This window comes from Anser brachyrhynchus, assembly GCF_964034855.1.
Source record: "Anser brachyrhynchus genome assembly, chromosome: 9".
Lineage (NCBI taxonomy): Eukaryota > Metazoa > Chordata > Aves > Anseriformes > Anatidae > Anser > Anser brachyrhynchus.
The window spans coordinates 6,411,161-6,435,312 of record NC_137703.1 but is presented as its reverse complement, the minus strand read 5'-3'; the positions used below and the strand labels follow the sequence as shown (position 1 = coordinate 6,435,312).

Below are 24,152 nucleotides of genomic sequence, written 5' to 3'. Positions count from 1 at the left end.
CCACTCATTTTCAAGATCTGAGCTTTTAAGTGCCGGCATGCAAAGCATACCAAGAACCAAGTGTCTATGCAGAACCCCTTTGTTATGCTGAAGTACTAACAGAGAAGGAAAGTCAGCTAGAACCAACCCCACTACCACCAAACATCTGCTTGAAAACAAAAAAAAAAAAAAGCAGCTTTTTTGACCACATATAAATGTGAAAAGGCATGACTAACAATGTTCATTTTCAAAGCATTAAAAGTAGGGTGAAGCAAGTGAAATAGCACTTTTCTTTATTACTGAGTTGTGGCTTTTATAATAAAATCGCAAAAATCTAGTAACTTATCAGAAGTAGAGCTGCAAAAGCTGCAAAAACATTTTTCCTGGAAACACCACATCCTCCATAGCCTCTTTGCACACTGCTTTTTTGTTATTATTTGCATAAAGGCAAAAACACACTTGTCTTGTGCCAGACATACTTGTCCATGTAGTACCTGCTTTTCAAATAGCAGACACTCATCAGGCATCATCCAACACATGTGAATAGCTGTTAGGAAAACAACAATTCAGTTTTGATATGGAAATTTCTCTGTATTTGTTCTCATTCCACCCTGGGAAAAAAACAGATACTTTTGCATGCTTGCCTGTGACTGACAAAGAAGACTGAAAAAGCAGTAATTCAGCCTGTTGAACACAGGCTCAGATCTCAGCTCCATGCCAACACTCTGGTCTGGAAGTAAGACCAGACTTCAAGGATTGCTCTTGTTAAAGCACTTATATAAATACGAGATAGCCTAGGCTTTATTCTCAGTAGGAATATGCAGTAATGCAGTGCCTTACTACTTAAAATTACAAAAAAAAAAAACAATCAGTTTTGTAGTGTCAGGAGCATACCTCTTTCTTCCCTTTTATTCAGAACCATGGATTTCTTTACAGACCCATTTGCGGAAGGCAGAAGGCGGCACTCTGCATCACAGCTCCCTCCTCCAGCCGATCACGCTGTTGCTCCTCTTGGCAACCTCAAGTATTCTCTTCCACAGGTATTCTCCTCTCAGTGAGCAAACCCACTAGAGTTTTAATAGATTCCCATAATTTGCTCTCAGATACAGACCACTGCCCTATCCAGAGGCACGCTACATTTCACATCTCCACCTACCCAAGAGGTTCCAGTGCCCAGCTCTGTGGAAGCTCCTTGGTGCTGTAGGTGCCCTGCAATGGTTTCCCCAACAAGCCAGCATCAACAGGAAGGCTGTGATATTCTGCAAATCCCTATTGTAATCCTACACGTATTATAGCCATGAAGCGTGTATCTACAGCAGTTCAGTATTCTTTGCTCCTCTTTAGTTACTCTTGGAAATATTTGTGTAAGAAATAGTCTCTGTGGAAGAGTTCACATGGATTTGTTCCTACTAAAACAGTTCTCAAACCAAGTTACTTGAAGCAATTCACTGCAAGGAAGGTACGTTTTTAAACATGCCAAAGTATCGTTGTTCCAAAAAAAAAAAAAAAAAGCATAGACACCACACCACCCAAACTGAACAAAGGAATACTGAAACAGATTTAGACAGCAATACAGTGTAAGTCCCTGCCCTTCGTTTCACCCAGCATGATGTTTGTGATTCAGAGATGTAAATCTGTTAGCACGGATTTAGAAAAAGGCATGTTTAATAATCCAGTGTTAGATGCAGCCTACAGCTTCTTCCCATCTATGAATTCCTCTGAGACTCGACTGCCAGACTCGTTTTTCCCCACAATTAGCATGACCAGTGGCTTTTAAATTTCACATTAAAAGACAAATAGGGAAGTTAATCATCTGCCAACTATTTTTTCCAATTTATTATTTTTTTTTAAATGTCAAGTTTAGTGGCCACAAAGACTATCAAATTGACTGTGGAGAAGTAATGACACTAGAGGGGATGCATCCAAAGGTGCTGAAGGAGCTGGCTAGTGTCACCCAGACTGTTCTTTATCAGCTTTGAAAATTTGTGGCAACTGAAGGAGATCTCAAAAACCAGTGAATCAAGCATTACATTCATGTTCAACAAGGCAGGAACTTTAGATCATGCAGCCATACCTCAGTCCCATCTTGCCCAAGCGCACACACATTTTAAGCGAGAAACTCACACGTGGACACCAGTCCATGTTGCATAAACCCACAAGCACAGAGGACAACTCCACGCTTTGCTGACGTTAAAACACACTGACATCAGGTGTAACCTGGGATACTCCAGGAGAGCTAGAAACACTAATTTCACATCGACAATCTGGAAAGAAAACAGTAGCTTCAACAAAGTGTAAAACTTACTTGAAGCCCCACACACAAACACCATCTGCTCTTTTGCAGAAAGGTATAACATTTGAAATAACATTCTTTTCTCTTCCTCTTAAAACATGCCATCACGAAGAGAATAATTTTATTTATATAAAGAACCCACAAAATGAAGGTTCATAAAAACAGGAACATATGGCCAAATAATTCTGAATAGCATTTAGCATATTCATCCATAAAATAAGAACTATAATGGGTAGATAAATGCACCCAAGCCTATTTGGAAATTGCTGGTATAAGGGTGGTTTTCTTCAAATAAGTTTTTGGGTTTTTTTGAAGAATTTCTCACCTCTCACTCGATTTAGATACTTCTCATTATGGTTTGAGAAAGTCAGCCTTCTCAAACCACAAACTTTGCCTATACCAGCTGATAATACGCATTAACAATAGTCTTCGGCCTAAGTCAACGCATAAAAGGATTCCTTTCTCTCATAAAATTTAAATTTTCCATGGTCGTTATAAAGATAGATCTTGAAATGAATTTAGGATATAACATGAATGTAACTATAAAGTAGAAAAGGTCAAGCCTGTGCAGAACTACTTCAAACATAAAATAAAATGCTTGAACATAAACCCAAGATGAGATATAATAAAAAAAAGGACTGAAGGAAAGTATGAACACACATGCTGCTTTCTGCCACTGTAAAGATGCAAATAATGCATGGCCAAGCACCTCCAGCTTGCATATGCACTCACAGGATTTTCTGTGATGACAGAATTGTTTTCTGTTTCTCAGCAGTACTTCATACATCTAGCATGCATTGGTTTCTAAGCCATTAACCACTTTTCACCGCATGGTTTCTTATTAGTTCTAAGTGGCTTAGAATTTTTTGACTGAGCCCTAAGGGAGGAAAAAAACAAGCAAAAAAAGCAAAAAACACACTTGGAGACATCAACTCTTACCTGAATCAATACTACAACAAATATTTCACTTTCTCTTCAGCATGTATCCTGAAACTTTCCGGACACTTGCACATTGTCACTTGAGAGACACGCAGCACAATCACCCCCAGACTCTCAAGTCCCCTTCCAACTACAGCCATTCACTTGCTCCAATTTGCTGGAGTATTAGAACCAGCTGGGCCTTGCTGCATTCTAATCAAACCTCCGGTCACTGCTTCAATATCCTCGGGTTTTAAGAAAAAGACTAGTTTTACTCAATGATGTGAGTTAGCTTGGGTCCTTTCCAGTTATTCCGACAATGCTCTCACTACACTGAAGGCTGGTTCCTGAGATCTCCTCCAAGAAGCTGCAGTATGTATGCGACAGCCATATCTTATCTGACTTGCACTTCAGCTTGATTTCTGCTCCTCCTGTCAAAATTCAGTGTCAAAAGGAGGTTTCACTAGCCTGATATAAAATTCCTTTCTTTCTTCTTATGCTGCCTACAATTCCACTAAGCCAAAGACCTGAAAGCATCACCTGCTAGAGGCATGTAAACCTGAGCACGCTGAAAACCTCAGAACATTCCTGCTGGCTCCTCACTGCAGGAGCTAATGCATTATAACACAGATTTTCCCGAAATCTCCACAGGTTCTGCAAATCCCTCCTTGCAAACCCTGCAATGATTTCCCCCACACACACACGCAGCAGGCTCTGCTGTGAAGCAGCCAGTTGTACTCAGCAGTTTTCTAAAGCAGTCTCAATGCTCTCTTCTAGGAAAGTTACTCCATGACAGCACAATTTTTTATTTCACGTTTCTTTCAGACTCTGGACTTCAACCTTCTTTGTCTTCATGGTGCTTTCATGAAATCGTGGGAAGAATCTTAGCACCTGGCATGTTCATCTACTACTGCTGGACAACGGCCAAGGCAAACTAACGAAGAAATTGGGTGTAACAGCATCTTTCCATTGCTGAAGAATTTTGTTGCCGACATGACTTTAGATATTCTGTATTAAAAATTGAACCATGTCCATTTATTTTAGACATTTTAAGTCTTGTGTTGACTATTAGCTCTGCTCCGATTCCAACAGTACTCTCTGTTTATAAAGAACCATAATTTATGGGTTTCTTTTTATACAGATTCATATATTAAAACACAGAAAGATTACTATGATTGTCTACTCCAACTTCTATATGACAAGGTCATAGGCCCTCAATTATTTCCTATTTATCTTAAAGGAAAAATATCATATTTGAATTAATATTTTCCGTTGATGAATAACTGACAATAATCTGCAGTAAATTACCCTCACTGCTGAAGATGTGTTTCTTACTTCAATTGCTTATTTTAGCCAACGGACCTTGTTATACCGTCAGTTTCTGCTTTATCACACAGTTTCTGTTCACAATGCACACACTTAAACATTGCAATCGAATCTCTCCTTGTCTTTCTCTTTGATATTTAATGTATTAAGCTCTTGGAATTTCTCCCTCTATTTCCACCCCTTGTTCATTCTTGCAGCTCTTCTCTGAATTCTGACTTTAACAACCACCTTGAAGTCTGAACACCGAAATTGACAGACAATGTTTAGAGTGTTCTCATTAAAGTCAAGTACAAAGATGCTGTATGTTTTCTGCTCAGTCTCATACAGCTTGGATATTCAACCTTTCTCAAGATTTCCATAAATTAATCCTATTTACATGGAAAATAGCAAACTGAGAAGCTCATAAACAAAAGAGATGAATGGAACAGACCCAACAATCCTGCCAATTCAACCCCTGCGAGGTCTCTTTCATATTTCCCTTTCCCCACACACATATGTATGGGTGGCGTTTCCCATTCATTTTCAAGCAGAAGCCACAGAAGAATACTGATGGCTGTGTCCTTTGGCTTTGCATAAGGGAAGAATGCTTCACTTACTGGTACAGAGTCCAGAGTCAACCAGACTGAGTTAAAAGCAAAGGCTTACTAAGGTCCACAGCCAATGTCAATAAAGTCAGGATGTTATCTTCAACTCCAGTGTTTTCTCACATTTACCTGTCACTGGCTCCTGCACGTATCCTGTGCTGCTCAGATTCTCACAGAACTGCAAGCACATTTTGACAAGAAACCAGAACAAACAGTGTTTATGAACCTTTATTTCGTTACTTTTTGATGACGTGTTCAGATATTCAAGCCTTCATTTTTTTTTCCTGCTAGATTCCAGCTGAACAACAGATCCTACAGCTAACAGAGGGCTCACAGAAGTGTTCAACCACACTTGGCCTGGACTGCAAGAGCTTGATTTGATTTTTTTTTTTTTTGCTCGACAGGAGCTATCCAGTTACCAGAGATGAACAATGACCTCTCCTAGTTCCCCACACAGAGATGTTACCCAAGCATACGCATAAGCAGTAGATGCACATTTGAGGAGAACGAGTCCTTCAGTAATCTAAGACTCTACAAATCGTGTGTATTGTTTTCAACTGATCACAACTGTCAGAACACAGCGTTGCTTCTCAGTGAAGGCAATTTCTATGTCAAATTTCAACTCTCAAACACTTTGGCAATGGCAACGCAGTTAGGGTACATGAAAGCTTTAAAGAAAATTAAAGTTGGGGGGGGAGGTAGAGCAGAATATCTCTCCTTGTTTCACTTTACTAAGTACGTAGTAGGAGTTTAGGAGATGGTGTCAGGGGTTTTTTTTTGTTTTGGTTTGTTTTTTACTGTGAAACAGCATAACTATGCTATTTTTCTGCTGGTATAATCTGGAAGTCTGAAGCTTTAGAATCTAAAACCAGTACTGATTTGGTAAAAAAAAAAAAAAAAACATACTCCACACAGCACTAATGAAGAGATGCACAACCACAGCAGTCCAGAAGAAAAAAGCACTTGAATGCTCTAGCAATCTTAAATTTCTCTTCTAAAAGCTTGGGTTAAACAGAATAAGACAGACATCAAGCCTTGAATATTTTGATTCAAAAAAGCCACTTCTTCCGACAAGTCAAATGCACAACAAAAGTGAAACCCCAATGAAAACAAGAACTGCACCACTGTTTCACCACACTGCAGGAAGAAATACAATGTTGCCATCCAAAAAAAGGTAAACATTCAATATCTGTTCAGTATCCCACAGCTGGAGACTTGTGTGATTAATTACACCTATCTCCAGAAAAGTGTTATGACTCTTGTTTTACAAACGAACAAATCAAAGTGATCTGCACAGGCATGTGACTTACAGGGATCCCAGTTGTTTCATCACATTCAGAGCCATCTATCAACGACTTCCTCACATTACACAGCATGCTTCTGGTAAACATAAACATATATATGTATGTGCCTAAACAACAAAACAAATGTCAAAGTGTGTGTGGGTGAGAAACTGACTAAGCACCGATTCTGTAACAAAATACATTCTACCACAAGAATGCTACTTTGGCCAACAAAAGAACACTTAAAGTAGGAACTCCAGAGAAAAAGTTTGAGGATCTAGATGATGTCTATTTGACAGATTAGCCATGATGAAGATGTACAGCGCACGTCCCCTGGAGGGTTACATGTGCATCACTAAGCACTACTCTTTGGAAAGAAATCTGCTTAGAAAGGGGGAAAAGAGCACTTTAAGGGTCTATTTTTTTCCAGCTTGTATTTATGCCTAGAGGTTATTTAAGAAGGGGAAAAAATAATCCAGGTATGTACCATATTAAGCAACAAGCTAAGACATCGGCTAAGATTAACAGGGCGGGAAGTCATATGATGTAGCATGACTACTGAGAGCTGCTACCACAAAAAATCTGCAGCTTGTGACGCTCACATGAACCATGATTTTATTTATTGTTTAAACCTATTTAGATAAGTCTGGTATTTTTACTACTTAACCCTTTTTCTGCTTTAGATAAATGCTCCGGACTAACCTCTTTGAAGCAAACAAAATAGCCTCCCTTTTGTCCAGGCAGAAGTATTGCACCACTACCAAGCAAACTGGCCTGTTAATATTGTCTCAGCTAACATCTTCAACAATGTAAAATTGTTCCCTAACATTTATACCTGAAGGATCAGAAAAAATTGTAAAGTTTAGATAGACGCTTAAAAAAAAAGCGATGCAACTTGGAGAAAAGTGTTTCTGCAAGATGTTTATTTGTTTATTTTCCTTAAGAAAAATATTTCGTGTATAGCTCAGCAGTACTAAAAAATTACAGCTGCAGAAAACCACAAAAGGTCTGCTACAAAAGACCATTCTCTGGCTTGTTTCAAGTAATTAACTTTTAACTTCATGGTAGATTATCATATCGTTAAAACATGCAATCCAAGACTAAAACTCAGAAGATGCTGTCTTCATTTTGTCGGTCCCAGAGATAAATGCTGAATTAATGGATGCATTGGGACTCATACGAGAGCTCTTTAGATTAAGATTCTAAAAATATATTATAGCATTGCTTGATATACAGGACTCTGGCACTGTTACAGTTTCAGTCATCTAATGCTTTCCATATGCTAACCACTGAACAAATACATTTGCCTGTAAATGCAAGAACTACGTACCAAATAATAAATAAGGCAACATGATACAGGCTGTTCACATTAGGATAGAATCTAAATTCTTTATTTCTTCCCTGAATATTAGCGTCCAGATGACTCAGCAACAGCACTGCAAGTTTCCGCTGAAGTCAGCGAGACGCCTCAGCACCGTTCACAAGTGTCAGCTCCATTTTAATCCCAATTTTGAGGCCATCTCCATTAGGGCAGACTCGCCATGCAGAATCCTGCTGAAGCCAATTGGCTCCACCAGGATGGAGAAGCCAAGGCACCGGGTTATGCCGCAGGACTAAAACCAATGCTATTCTATACTGAAGTCAATGAAGTTGCTCATTCGTGTTTCAGATAACCTGAGCACCCACAAAATGAAGGATGGGGCAACACGCCTTCACCCAGCTCATCCTTTTGACGGCTCCCAGAAAGTTTTCAGGATGTCACATCGCTGTTTGCTTGGCCGTCTTTTAACATTTAACAGCTTCGAGGAGCCGACACAAGCCAGTTCCTAAAGCTAGCGGAGCCCAGACTTGCGATTAATCTCCCCGAGCAGACAGCAGAGCCCCCCAGCACCCCAAAACCACCAGCACGACCCCGCGGTGCCCGCTCACCTCAGCCGCGCAGCCCGAACGGCGGCTCAGGGCTGGTTTTTGTTATTTTTTTTATTAAAAAAAAAAAAAAAGTGACTTCGGAGTTAAGTTTAAATCCCCCCGCGGAGCAGCCCCGCTTTAACCCAAGCGCGCCCCAGCTGACAGCCGAGCTCTGGGGGGGGGACGGGACGGGACGCGGGGACCGGTGCAGCGGCGGCCCGGCCCCCGGCCCCCGCCTCGCCTCCTTCCTCCTCCTCGTCCTCCACCCGGTGCCCCCACGCCGTTACCTGCCCGCCCGGTGCCCCGGCGCCGTACGGCTGCCCCGCGGCCGGTTTTCAGCAGCCGTAAAGCGGCGCCGCGCAGCCAGCGGGGGCCGGGGCCCGGGACGGGTCCCCCGGGTGTGGAGCCCCGGCTGTGGGGCCCCGCCGGGCCCGCCCCAGAGCCGCGGCCCCCCCCGCCTGGCGTGAGGGCCCAGCGAGCCGGGGCCCAAGCAGAAACGGGGAACCCGGGGCGGGGGGGAGGAAGAGCACACCAGGGTTTCGGGAGCCCTTGATCCCAGGCTGAGAGGGTTTCCCCTCACCTCAGGGTGCAGGGGCACGGCGTGGGATGAGTTCAGTGGTGTGCAAGCCCTGCTTCGAGGCTTCTTGGGGATAGTTTGGGACGAACGTGTTTTTACGCAGGTACAGGTTATGTGGTAACGTTGCTTGTGACAGGAAAAGTGGGATGCCAAGGGCCAGGCAGCCCTCATGCCAAGATGGGGGGCCAGGTGGGCGACACACAGCCATCCGCAGCTCAAACACCAGCACCTGCCAGCTTCCCCTTGTACGGGTCTACAGGTGGTTAGCTGCCGTAATTATACCACTTTCACAAAGCCTCTTAATGTCCACAGGTCAACTTTGATCTGGAATACAGACCCATTACAATACTGTCTTCTCGTAAAACGGAGTTACCTCAATACAGATTAATGACTTATTTCTGCTTGGGAGCGTTCTGCTGTTCGTTCTGTCCTAAATCTACAATTTGTCCTGTAATCCAGGATACTGCTATATAAGCTACAGAGCTCAGCTGTCTTCAAAGGCAGGCGAACTAACAGCCTGTTCAATTTCAATGTCTGAAGTTGGGGTTAGTATTGTTTACCCTAAGAGAATTAGCAATAGAAGTGTTCATTTTATAAAGGGAAGATGTGTCAAGCAACATTTCCTAGAATGGACATCTGTGACATATCCCCGCCCATGGAGAGAAAAAAAAACTCACAGTTAAGAGGTTTTTCCTATTGGATGATGAAAGAGCTACTAATAAAGAAAATGAAAACATCTTAACCCAACAGCTACTGCAGAGAAGGCAGAAACAGTCTTTCAAGTCTCCCATGCATGCAGTATGAATACTAACAAAAAAAAAAAGATTTCAGGTGTTTATAACAGAAGTAGCTTCTGCTAATAAAGTATTAATGGGAAAGTCTGGTTGGACTGCTATAGCTCTGAAAGCAATTTCAGAAAGCACAGAGCAATGCAATCACTGAGGAGCAGGTGAACTAATATACAATCCTCATTAATGAAGCAGTTTTTCCACCATTAAACAGAAGTAAAACTGCAACTTGAGGCTTACTTTTCTTGCCCAAAGGACCAGGAATTTGTCAAGTATTTAGGTGTATAAACAAATTTACTCAGAGCTCGATTCTTCAGTTTTTATTCACAATTTTCTCCCGTTAAGATATTCCAACTCTGCTCCTTCTTACACCCTCTTTTAAAAAGCACGGACAGGTTAGAGCCGTAGCTATGTACTGGCTTTGTTAGTCACACCTTAAGTACAGACTTGAGTTTGCTGTGCCACATAGCTTGACCTAATTGTTCCCTCTCTGTCTGAAAGGCTGAGACTTAAGTTCAAAACAGTTTTTCTACTACTGCAGTTCTGCATTTTCTTGCTTCAGCTGTGAAACAATTCTAGGTACCACAGAGTCTGGCATAACTGTGAGTTAACATGGCAACAGAGGAATCGTCTAAGGCCAATTCAGCATGCCAGCTCTTAGTCCACTCTACCTATTGTATCTGGATCCTTTTGGGAAAGCAATCAGAGGGCTTCCTCTGCCTGGAGTCTCATGCCTCCACTGCACCTTAGTCAAATATTCCTGGCAGGCCCCTTTTTAGTTTGAAGAATGGCAAAAAGCCACTCAAATCTAAAGTTTCATTACACTTTTCCTAAAACCAGCAGGTAAACTTAGCTGCCCAAATCCCTGCCTGCTGCCATTTTAATAGCTTCTCCTTTCCCCTAATATTTTCGCTTGGGACTGGCTTTCTCCTTGGCAATGAGAAAAACAAGTATGCTCTTTCCACTGTAGCAGTATTGCCGAAACGGACAAGTTTAAGTCAGCTGGCAAGAAAATTTTTCTGAGAGGGAATCAGGACCACACACTCCAGAAATAAATCACAAAGAAGCAAGTGATATCCCAGCATCAAGGAAAACAAACAGATTTGCTCTACAAAGAAGAAACTCTAGGCAATTACATTTTGCAAAATCTTAATGTGACACGACTGGAAAAGGACATGCAGGACAGTCAAATTTAAACTTTTCATAAAGCTCTGCTGAAAGAAGAGAATGTATAAAAATAGCATGTCCATACAACAATGAACTATGCACATACATCTCACCTTATCAAAAGTATCTCAGGTAACTTGGAAATGTTCATGGAAACATAGAAAAGTAACATTAAATTTAGAGACTTCACTAATTTAAGACATTTGTCAGTCTTGAGATACTGTATTAGGCAGAGGGTTTATCCTAGCCTTTTGTAAAGCAGAAAAAGAATCCATGTGATGTTTTTAAATACTAAATTTGAATTGTTCACAAACATAACCTTGTTTTTCTCTAAGTTAAAGGTGGCTAGGTATTTTTTTTGTTTTTTGGTGTTTGTGGTTTGTTTTTAAAACCAGCCTGCTAAATGACTTAGCTCGAGCACTTGCATGAAGCTTAGGTGCCATCTTGTGGCTAGATCACAAGATACCTTTTCGGGTCATATAAAAAAGAAATACCAATATAAAAATCTCATTTATAAAACAGTTTGCAAACAATAAAGAAAATCTACATAGCTCACACATTTATGGACTGACTCTGAAAATTATCTTCAAGTCCTTGCTTGAGGACATGAATCAACCTTGTTGGCAGGACCATTTCTTCCACTGCAGGATGAGGGCATTCAAACTAATTTTAAAGGTGTGAAAGGGAACTACAGTCCTGCCCCTTACCATCCACTTTTGCAGTATTTAATCAAGGAAGTTGTTAAGACTGACAAGACTTGTAGGCATGCCTGCAATGTCAAGTCTTGCTTCCTTACAGAGGTTAAGGACACCACACTTTCAAATACAGAAACCCCACCTAGATAAACAAGAACTTAAATACCATTAAAAGTATCTGCAAAATGTTGTTTGAAGGTCTACAACTTTTTTTTTTTTATGAGCTTCTTATACTGAGGAATTAATTGTATATATCTATTTTACAAAACTAATCCATGACTCAGCAAGAAAATTAATGAAATGAACAGACAGAACAGCTGCCAAGAGTGGTCATTTTAGACCTAGCAACCTTGGAAATGACCTTTTAAATAATGAATTTGGAGAAGTACACTACAAAGAAACAAAAAGTGTGTTCTCTGCCTATAACGTTGAACAACAGGAATAACATCTGAAGGATTAAGACGTTACACATATCAAGCTTGCTAGAGCTGTTTATTACGTATAAATAACCCTAAACATTGACCATACCTGCCTCAATGCACATCCTAATGAGTGGTTAACTCCAGTTTTGTTCAGTATTTTTTTAAACTCACTGTACACTGAAGTACTCTGATCCACTGAAGCCAGCATGGAACTGTGCAACGTTACCCAAGTGAGAAACAAATTACAAAATTAGGCCTAGAAGGCTAGTGCGACCTATCCAAGTACTTAGAAAAGGAAAACTGAACAAAGTAATGCAACCTATTTAGCCAACTCTAATTATTCATTATACCATAAGCAGTTAAATATTTCCTAAGAAAAGGAGGCATCTGAACATACATGCTTTACACAATTGGAAGAGTGCCAAATTTTTGTTGACCTATTTAGGCCATACATAGTGATGCAAGAGAAGCACGATCTGCAATTAGACTGGAGGGGTTTTTGTTCCTTGATCTTATGAAGTGGAATAACTTCAGGAAAAGCAGGTGTTTCTGATTTTATTGAAGCTTAAGTTAAAGTATGATTCTTCTTGTAAAGGAAAATACTTCTTACTTAGTAGAACTATCACATTTTCTTTTAATTTCAAGTTGGAGAAATTCAAATTTCATTTCTCATCCACGCATTCTGCAGTGGACTTAAAAATAAAACAAAAATAGGCTCCTTCTCTCTCCCCAGCCCCCCAAACTGTCCCTCCCAAGTGCGCCTTCCATTCCTCTTTCAATTTACAAGTACAGAAGAGCAAGGTGCTTCTCTCAAGAATCATTTCCATGCCCACACTGGCCCCAGGATACTGTCTTTCAAGGAATGTTCTCCCAATAAATAATCTCCATAATGTTACTGTTGCTTAACCTGTTATAACAAAAAAAAAGTTGTCACTTTTGAATCACTGAGAAACCCAGGAAGTGCCATCAATTACCATGAAGTCCTTGAGGCTGTTATAGGCATTTTCACTCACTACTAAAAACAAGTTTCTTCTGTCACTGACTTGGTAAGATCAAGCTTTGGGGTTCCTAACAGGTGACTTGAATACATTAAATTAGTTCAGGGTGTATATTTCAAAATGTTTGTAGGCCAACTCACAAGAGATGTAAATGAGTGAATATAAACCAACGTCACTAACAAGCAGGTCTCCACAATACTCAAGGCTGTTTCACAGAGGAGTCAGTTCTTATGATAAAGCTTATTAACACACGTTACAGAGGAGAAAACCTGCCTCCTACTTTTTTAATTATTTAAAGAATAATCATGTCACTGGTGGGTTTTAGAAGGTGTTTGTGAATTGAAACAGAAAATGAGACTACAGAACCTGAGCCTTAATCCTCCAATTTAATTTCCTTTAATCTTGCTCATAGAATATAACCTCTTTTTTAGCTATCCAGTTTTCCACCAAAGCCCATCTGTTTCAGATCCTCTTATGCCTTTTTTACCACGACATACATGCATTGCCCTTCTCCAGGCAGGCTTCCCCCCTGCCCAGGTTCCTCCATCTCACGTTCAACACACCATTTGGCTTCTAATCCAGGATGGCTAACAATAAAACTAGAAGAGGAACAGAAGACACAGCAGTGGAAGTGGTCATTTGGCAACCTGCAGGGCTCACACTTACAGCAATACTCTGAGCACAGGTAGGGCGGCTAACACAACATTAAGACTAAATAAAAGACAATTTATATTCACCCCCATTGAGGTTTGAAGCTGGGATAGGTAATTTGCTCCAAATGGAAGAGGAACACTACAGACTTTAGTGCTCCAGGCTTTTCTGGGTCTTGATCATTTAACTCATCGTGGGGTTTCTTCACTCAACCTGACCTCCAGTTGTATTTGAACAAAAAAAAAAACAAAACTTCTGAAAGGGACTGAAAGGGAAGAAGGAGAAAACCCCTACTTATATAATTGGTTTATATTTATCAGGAACTGCATTATGGTCAGTACTGAGCAAGATACTGAAGCAAAACAGCAATTTTTAAACCCATACGAATGTAAAAGTTTTTATTCTTTGTTAATCAAAACATTTCATTTAAAAACAACAGCCCTAGCAAAATAAGGGAGAACCTAAAATCCCCAGTGGCTTAGACACATTCCATTTGGTGTGATAAAAGACAAAGACCCACATATCTTACAACATGTAATTTACTTCAGAGGACAGTAGCTTATAGCCTATGATTTTAATGATTGTCCTACAACTGATCATTTCGTGAAGTACCAAATAAAGTGCACTTAAACTAAATATTATCCTCTTACCCTTCCAGAGAACAGTATTTCATTTAAGCCATTCAGATAAAGGTAGTTTTGAGGGTTAGTGGTAGATTTGAAAGCTTGTTCAGTTATTTGAGCTCCAAGACCTAGGTCTAATTTAGCCTAGTTCAACCTTTCTAAAACTTCTCATGAACTTTAAAAATCATATTTATATATATATACATACACATATATATTGCTATAGAGCCTAGTTTTGATTTTGGATATACCAGTACATGTTGAATTAAGACAAACTTCCCACAGAGGAGAATCTTAATCTTTTACCACTCAAAATAATGATACTGCCAGCACTCATAATAGGAGGAACACATATACGGCCTTTGCTCAGAAATGGTACGATTTGCCCTTACAGAATTAATTGAAGAACTGACATCTGAAAGAGCTCTCAATCTCACAGGACTCATTTTCTCTTTACTCATTCTGTACCAACTTGAAAGATAGAAACATTTAACAGAGACTGTTCCCCAGACATGCATTGTTTTCACTAATATTTTCACACTGTGGTATAGCAATCCTGTCCAAAATCTCACGGCAAGCTGCATCTTGAACATAAAATATATACTGTGCCAGCAGAGAAAATTGTCTGTTTTGCTCTCATCTCCTAGACATATCAGTGAGTACCAGGAAAGAATGTCAGATATGCTCATCAGTCACAAATAATTACAGATCCCTATCATCATTGTTTTTCTCCACAATCACCTTATCTCTGACAAGACATAAAAAAACAGTCTACAAGTTATAGGAAGGATTCATCCCAGCAAGCTGACTGTCACAGAAGTAAGAAAAGAATAAAAATGTGTTGACCAAGTGTTTTTTCTGTTACTTATGAATAGAAAGGAACCTGTTGTTTTGTTTTGTTTTCTTTTTAAATCAACATAAGCCTAACTAGCTTCTAAAAACCTCTTTGCATTTGCTTTTTCAAGGCTTCATCTCATTTTCAAGATGACACCTACAAAAGTTTTCTTGATGTACTTTGTGATTATTTTTCACGACTGTTTAAACTGCTAAAAACAAATATTCCAATAAAAGTCCTAAGGAGGGGAAGCTTTACCCAGTGATCCACAAGGAGAATCACTGAAGCCTATGCTTCATGATTTTTGTGTGTGTGTGAAAACTATAGTTTTCACATAAATCAACAGAATCAAGGACATATCAGTTTTAACTCACCAGGGGACAGGTGTGAAAAATGAAATATTCACAAAATCATCATTAAGCAAAACGACATTCTAGCAGTAGCAATAGGCTCAGCCCCTGGTGAAACTGTAGGGAAGCAGTAAGTCAAGTCATTAGCCCTCCTATTGACGGGAACAGACCCTGTCCCTACTGTTCTGAGCACCAGCAGATGACTCTAGCATATGGCTTGCATTGCAAGTTCTTGGTATAGCTCATTTTCGCTGTGCAGAGCCAAGTGAAGATAACAGGTCAAAGCCGATTTCCATTCCAGGCCCTCGTTGCTTTCACAGATCCACAGAGAAGCATTACCCGCTGTACACAGACCGCCGCGCTGAACTTGAATTGTTTCCTTGCACCTGCTCAGAGTCACGCTTGCAAAAGCTTGCGCATTGCCTATATTCTGCTGCTGTCAGGAGGCCTGTGCCTGCCATAATTCAGACCCAAGTATCTAAACATCCAGGAAAATGCCAGAGTTCTGTGCCCTCTTTGCTGTTTCCATGGTCATTCCTGCCCACATCATATGTGCTGTACCCACAGCAGAGCAGGTTCTGTTACACAGCAGTCCTATGTAAAAGCATTCAGAAAGCCTCCTTTTGAATCTGTACCCAGCTTAGAGAGTGATGTGAACCCTCTGTTAGGTTAAAAAAGAAACCCCGTGTTAAAGTATTTTATTTGCATTGCCAAAAAAGAATACGTAGCATACAGGAATGAGAGACAGCAGTGAACTGCCCGATTTCAAAGGCAGTTTTAGGTGATTGGCATAGGCTGGAGTATGCCTGTTAATACCCTGTTGCAATTATACCTTTACAGGAGAAACATTTACATGAGCGAGAACAAAAAGCCATGCAGTAAAGTTCATTCTATAATTTGGTAGCTGGAATTCTTTAATGTTTTCCAAATTTATGCCCGAAGTGTAACAAAGGGAGTCAAGTAATGTAAACACCAAAAGATAACTGCAAACCTTGTAAGACACCAGAATTTTATCAAAATCATATCTGCTTCTATCATTGCTAGCCATTTGTCGCATATAGCTAAAGTAAAGTAATGGCAATAAAAACAACCCAGATTAAAGTGGATAAATTGGAAGAGGGTGTTTGTCCGGGGCTTAGTTTTTCTTTAAAGCACAGCGTGTACCTGATTTACTTGTCCTAATGCAGGCCAGCGTAAAGAATATGTTATTAAACCTTTTAATTTCAAGCACACTTCTGTGATTGCAATTTAAATGAAAACACATGACTCTGAATCCCACTTGATCTCTTCGCACTAGTGCTGGCAGTGCACAGGCTTTCATTCTAATCAGGATAAACAAATCCATAGCTGAGGCTGGTAAAGAGAAATACATGCCAAGTACATGCTTTATAAGAAAATCTTGCCTTTTTTTGTGAAATGCTGGGCAAAGGGTAAAATACTGAGCAGTAACTGTAGACACTAGCCTGAATAAAGTCATAAAGAGCTGAAATACGGGGAAGCAGAAGGGATCCAGAATAGACCTGAGAGAGGTAGTTCTGCTTCAGTGCCTCATATCAGATGGCAGAAAGGCTGGCTTAGTGTTTTCATTGATTCTCATTTGAGTTGGTATTGTCTTGGGATATTAACAGGTTTACTCTGTGGCCACAGCTTTGAAAACTAAGGGTGATTAAATTAGTTTTTAAGCAAAACACAACATACAACCTGCTAAGGTGGTAGCCTAAGTAGAACAAAGGACCTTTGCAGACTAACTTCTGCAGACACTTTGCAGGCTGAAGATGCCATCATATAAATAGGTTTTTACTGGTCTGGTTCACTTTCATACTGAGCACCAGTGCATGGAGCAAGACAATTTGGCTCTGAATGATCAGGTTTTTTGACTTGTGATGGTGTAGCTGGATATTTCCAAGGATAAAGATGCTTTCAAAGCAGAATACAAATTGGAGTTCATCAGTGAAAGAAAATGAAGGGCTTATCAACAAGGTTGTCGTTTCTAAGAGACAGATTTATTTATTTAAAGCAGTATTCATGGGAAAGATTAGTCTCATACAGAACTAGTGGAAGGCAGCAAGGACAACAAATGTCACGTTAAAGCAGATATATTTGCTGGTGGGTCATTTAAATTGTGCCTGAAGGATAATCCCAGCAAGATGGGTATTTCAACTTCGTTTAGCAGCATCCCTAGCTGGGATAAGAAGGTCTAATCACTTTATTAGAACAACAATGTCATTAGAGGAGAATTTGGGGAGAAGCAGCTATATTTACTTTTTTTTTTAAATAAAGGTTTAGCAGAATAGCTTCAGCAGCCAGCTTGAAGCTGTAGATATTTATGATTTTAATCAAGAACTCTGACTTTGTGGTATGCCAAAAAGCTGACTGTGCAATAGACCAAGAGTTGCACTGTTGTTGCCCATAAAAATAAAAAAATAAAATACATCCTATATTTGTATTTTTTAGATCTCATGTTTTAAGAATGGCAGAATATAGCTCATTTTCTTTTGCACTTTAAATGCTTTAAAGCAATATGCTCTTTACCTCCAGACATCATTCCTTTTTAAATAGTACCTAGAATTCAGATAACACAGTAGGATGAGTGCAGTATGACCTTGCCTTTCATGCAGAGCTCCCATGACCAGCACCAGCAGAGTCAGGGGCATGGGTAACAGACTTCATTGCAGCTTATCTCTTGCAGGGATAGCACTAATGTTCTGTTAGGGGATAAGCGTTGCAAACAGTTGTACTAATTAACTTGGATCAATTTTTTATATTGTTCTTTAGCTTCTTTCCCCATATAACCTCCAACATCTGTGGCTGAACACGCAGTGTCGCTGGCTTCTCTGTAGTGCTACATTTTGATTTTTCTATACTGCAAGGAAAAATTATCAGTAAGAACACAGCCCTGTTCTCAAACATTGCACTGCTAACTAGAGACTCTTCATCTAATTAAAAGCTATTGAGGGATCATAGCACCCTTGAACCAGGAATCTGAATGTCAAAAAATTATCTTTAGTTCAAGCTCCAAGCTACGTGCTAGTTTTCCTTCTCAAGGGTCCATAATATCACCTTGGAGTACGTTGTAACCAGAGGTGCCCAGAGCCCCACCCAGCTAAGCAGCAGCATTCTTAGAACATTAAGCTTAAAGCAAGGAATGCGTAACATTTATAAACTGAGCAAAGATAACAGAAGTTAGATACTAATCTTTGAGAGATTGATAAAACTTGTTCTGGTCTTGCCTGTCACTTGATAGTATCATGCTGTGTTTCTTGATTCTCCTTGCCATTTTTAGCAAAACTAGAACTGCATTTAAAAATATACCCAGAGAAATTATTGCTTTCCATAGCAGGGATAGAAAAGAATTCAGTACCAAAGTGAGAAGTTTGACATGCCCAGTTTTTAGCTACTAGGGTAATATTCTTCAGCAGCTTGGAGTATGACTCTTAAGCTGAAGAATGGAATTGATCCAAAGCCATTCCACAGACTGCCTGGCTGCTCAGAAGGGTATATTCTGGGCTGAAAGCATCATCATTGTTCCTGGTGGTCTGTCACTGAATAGACTCACATCAGTAGGCCACCATCAATAGCTAGTAGCTGCTCCTTTGGATCCCCCTCCTCATTTTCTTCATGGACTTGAAAGAGAAATGTCCTTGGACAAACATTTTCCTTTTGAAGCCCTTCCTAATCTAAAGTCACCCTGTGCATCAAAATGAACTGCAGCATGAATTCAGCCTGTTAAGATATGGCTTTCACCAACTACCATTAACTGATTATTTAAATCCACAAGGTCTCTACTACAGGGGCAAATGCAACACTTGCATTTCTGGAAGCGAGAAATCAACCACTCTTCAGATGCATCTGCACTTATTGGTGCAGACAAGGTGCAAATTACACCAAGATACCAACCGAGGTAAATCAATATCAGAGTTGAAGAGCCTGCTCATCTGGTCTCACTGTAAACAGCTGTGCTGAGACTGAGCACTTACAAGCTCTTAAATACATACTGTTAGCAGTGATACAGGCACGTATCTGAAAAGCAACGACAGGTCTTCTTAGCCTGTTGATTTTGCCTCCTCACACTTCTCTACCTGAGACCAAAGGGCAGCGAAGAGGCAAACAGGTACAGTAAGCTGTGCTGTAACTGTAGCATTAACACAGGGAAGGAGAAACAGGTCAGACCACAAGCCGTCACCCTTCTTTTCCCATTAATGCTTTCCCTTATATGTACAACTTGCCTTACACGCTTTGAATTCACCCTCCATCAACATCACTCTCTGCTGACACCAGGCACTGTACCTCTATGGAAGCTGTGATGTAAATTACAATGTATGCAATATCTGGATAGGTTAAAAATAAAGGTGGTTTACTTAACTTATTCTTGTCAAAAAATATTAGGAATAAGACGTCTGACTTACCTTCCAACAGTATACTGAGAACAGTATTTCTGAAATACTCTAAGCAGTAGTTTACAGAAACTGGATCTGATTTTAAGGCAGCAGAAAGTGACCACATTGCCTTGTACCTACCGCATTCCTGCTACCTAATTAATGTTAAAAACAGCATCTCTCCTGGAAGGTCAAAAGAAGATCCCCAGGCGCCTGGGCTACAGTTTGCTGTGCCTGCTGCGTTGCCCATGAGTCAAAAGGAAGCCTGCACAGATGCACTGATTTTTTTGATACAAAATATTAAATCAAGATCCAAAATGTGTCCGCCAGCCCCAGTAAGTGAGGAGTGGGGTGGGAAGGGATGGTAAGGCACAAGCAGCATTTAAGACAAAATGTTTAATTTAGATAGAGCATAAAAATTTCACTCAAAGCATCTCATCTCCTTAGAACTGAAATTTGAGTATTTCACACAGTTTTGCACTGGGCTCCTTACTGTTCTACATACAGGAGGATCACAGGATAGCACAGGCTGGAAGGGACCAGGAAGGCTGTAGTCCCCTCTCCTGCTCCAAGCAGGGTCAGCACTGGGGTCAGGCCACTTGCTCAGAGCTTTATCCATCCAGTCAGGCTCTGAAAATCTCCACAGGTGGAGACTACACAACCTGTCTGGCCAAACTCTGCTTGACTAGCCTAATGAGGAGAAAGTTTTTCCCCTCATAGCCAACCTAAACCTCTGTTGTTCTGGTTTATGTCCGTTGCTTCTCAACCTCCTGCCATGCACTGCTGTAAAGGGCCTTGCTGTCTGCTCTGTAACCTCCTCAGAGGCACCGGAAGGCTGCTGTCAGGTCCTCCTCCATGAAGCCAGGTCTACCAGTTTCTCTGTATTCAGGCACTGCAGCGTACCATGGGAACTATGGCTTATTTTATGAGCTGCAGTTCTGCGTCCAAATTATGATTTCCAAGAAAAACTGCAGCAGTTTTGTCAAGAAACTAAAGAGCTCACATCCTTGCCAGAAATATAAAAAACACCCTACATACAAAACAGACTTTTTTAAACCAGCCCTACTTGGCAAATTGTACTTTTAAAGAGTCCCACTCCTGCAATACTGAATCTCTAATACCCACCTCCTGTTTATCCCAGTACCTCAGCCATAAGACTACTCTATAAGAGCAACCACACTCAAAAAATAGAGAAGTAAATCCCTAGTAGCATTTATCCAAATATGGAAAAGGCATATTCCATACAGTTTAGCAACAAAAATAGTGAGTGTCTGATTTAGAAAATCCAGTTTGCCTTACTTGTTATTTAGCAAACACCTTCTACTAAAATCTTACAGTTTGTTGACAGCAATCTGAAATGTGTTAAAGTAGGATACACATACAGAATGCCTTATTTACTAAAGCAGAATTATTTTTGGAAAAGCTGAATGTAGAACAAGCTACGTCTTGCTCTAATTTACAGCTGAGCATCCTGTTTACATGCTGATGTCCGTGTTTACTTCTTTGGATACAGGAAGATATGCTGAAAGACTTGAAATAATTTTGCCTCACGCTGCCTATCAAGCTATTCCACTTCCATAGGAAACAATGGCTTGGGGTCAAGTTAACTCATGCAGAGAAATGTGAGATAGCAGAGTTGTTTCACTGCTTTAAGACAATGCCATTTTAACAGCTTTGCTACAAGGATTTTCTTTGCCAGGCTTCCTTCCCCAATCTGTCTCTCTGAAATGCATACAACTTCCTTCTGGCTCTTTTTACTCAGAATATTGTTCAAATTATTTTTCTTTCTATCTAAACCTTATTCTGCCCTCCTTCTCCCCCTCCCTTAAGGAAAAAAAGTACTAAAATTTTCACAAGATTTGCTCTGTCTTCAAGCTACAGTCTTTACACATCAATCTCCACTATGGAGTTATACACAGCAGTAGGTTTTTTCATTATATTCTTGCATGATTTATTATTGTTTAATGTATATCTTGAAACACAGAATGGCTGGACTTCTAGAAGGTTAAGAAGAGAAAGCCAGGACAGTTTTCTGTATGAATCTCTGTGCAAGTGCCAGCTCGATTTCTGCAGCCCTGTGCTCAGCAAAGAACAGTAGAACAAGAATGCTGTTAGTATTCTTAGAGTGCTCTGAAGAAGAACAGGAAGAGGCAAGAAAATAATCTTACTCTGTACCAGAAAGAAGTGCTAGAAAGTCAAAGAGGAGAATTCAGGCTCCATCCTCCCCACAGCACACAATCAACATCACTCACAGTCACTCTCATGCATCACAGCAACACTAAAGGTAATAAGCTGTACATAAAAGAAGGGAAATACTGAAGAGATACTATTAGAGTACACCCCCCTTTCCTCTAGCTATCCATGTCCTCCAAAAGCACCCATTGCTTCCAGGACACTGATACTACCCATTTGCTGAAACTCTGTCCAGGAGGAGACCCACCTGGCACACATTCCTGCATCTTGGGATATTTTGATTAATGATTTATAGCAATACACCCATTCAAATAACCAGACTTGACTTGCTATCTCAATTTTTCATTTAATAGCTTACCTACCCTACCTTCAGATCACTGCTAAGAAGCACAAGGCAGGCCCAAGCCCAGAGAGAGCCCTGGAGCACAGGCACTTGTGGGGCAATACAGTAGTGTTGATGACTCCCTGAAACTCAAATATGGCTTCAAGAGCAATGAAAATTGTAAGAGGCCCAGAACAAAACATGGTATTACAGAGCTATCCTGCTTCTTCTACCCTTGCCTGCCTAACTGCAAATAAACATCTATTTATCCCACTATATGTGCGTACACCAAATCATTACATGTGTCACAGGCACTGCAAAGCAGTATAAGAGTGCACAAAGTGAAAATCCTACAAATGCCAAGGTTACGTAGAAGGGGGGAAAAAAAAAAAGACCACTTTCTTCACCTCAGGGGCAAAATTGGAGTTCACATGTGTGATGGACTGAATAATGCTTCATCACAAGAGCCAATTTTCTTCCAGCTCCCTGCAGCTCTTAAAATATAGATCTTAGTTTTGTACCTGATTTGCTAAATGACCTTTCTATCTATCATGACTTAAAAAAAAAAAAAAAAGAAATGATAAATACACAATTTCATGATTTACTGTGCTCACCAGAAGCTAGCTATTTTTAGGAAGGAGTACTATTCTCCCTTAAGAAATATACACTGATATAATACATATATATATGTGTATATATATATATATACACACACACACATTTGTGTCATTCCCCTTCTTCCAGATGGAAGAAAAGGGGTATTACTTCCTCAGTGAAAATGAAAACCAGAAGAAAAAGCTAAGTAGTTATTAACATGGAGGTTGTTTAACAACAACAACAACAACAAAATATGTTGTGACTCGTAACAAACAAAAAGCCCTAGGACAGTTTGAGCTCACGTAGCATAAATTTGAGTGTTAACTGTTGCAGAAACATGAGATGTAGGAAAAAAAAAAAGTGAAAAGCATGTGTAAGCATTGAATCAATAAGGAAATTGAAATCATATAACTTGAAAGTCAACACTCTTAGATGTTTTCCTACTGCATAGAACTTTGTTAGATAAGCGTGTATATATATTTTAAACAGGACCACCTGACACTGAAACCTTTTCTTCTTTGGATGCATTACATTGCTCTATTACAGGAGAAGCAATGTCAGCAGGTACAGCTGCCTGTCCTACCTCATGTCCTACTCAGACCACCACCAGAAGCCCCGCTGCCCAGCACCACCACCCTTTGTCCATGCCTCCGGGCGTCCAGGAGCTGCCTTCCCCTTCAAGGGTTTCCAGCCTCCCAGGAAAGGGACTGTTCCCCCCGCAAGCCCCTTCCTGGGGTGCTAACAGTTAAGACACTTGAAAAAAGCAGAAGAAGGGGAAGGAAGCCCAGCAAATTCACAGCACAGTGCAAAAACAACCCCTCATACATGCTCTAACAGGCCTTCCTACTTCAACTCACATCCGTTCAGGAGTAACGGCAAAGAAACCATATAAATTCTATCCTACCTTTCCCTTAAGAAGGCCAAACATCCACCTCCACTCTGATGGGACCTAATTGAAGGTGCTCAGCCCATCTCACTGCTTTATGCCCTTCCTGGAGCTGGTGTGCAGCTGCGGGAGATCAGGGCCCCTGAGCGGTGCCCCTGCCATCCTCTGCCCTCCTCCTCCCTCTCACAGCTGTGTTTTTTCCTCCACTTTCTGGAGGTTTCTCTTCAGTTTCTCCCCCTAAGCGGCTGGTACATCCCTCCCTACCCCTTCCAGGCATTGACTGCTGACACCTGGGGACTAAAACCAACCCCTTCCATCTTGACACCTCAGTGTGGTTTCCAGGCCCCTAGCTGAGCTCCCGGTGCAGAGCACCTGGCTCCC

The 24,152-nt window shown here is 40.6% G+C and overlaps 1 protein-coding gene across 15 annotated transcripts in view; it reads right to left on the bottom strand.

Annotated features, from left to right (window-relative positions):
* The window catches only part of NAALADL2 (N-acetylated alpha-linked acidic dipeptidase like 2), a 438,404-nt gene extending 414,541 nt beyond the window's left edge, over positions 1–23,863 (bottom strand). For 8 of the 15 annotated variants that reach the window (XM_080604240.1, XM_080604236.1, XM_080604232.1 and 5 more), the window contains exon 1: positions 23,790–23,863. Coding sequence is in view for 3 of the 15 variants with exons in the window: in XM_080604229.1 (XP_080460355.1) it covers positions 8,579–9,039 (461 nt within the window). In the remaining 12 variants the exon portion in view is untranslated. Of the gene's footprint in view, positions 1–6,410; positions 6,461–8,578; positions 10,054–23,789 lie in introns of those variants that run through there. The other 7 variants (XR_013954885.1, XR_013954886.1, XM_080604229.1 and 4 more) reach the window with 3 other exon arrangements.
* Between the last annotated feature and the right edge of the window lie 289 nt (positions 23,864–24,152).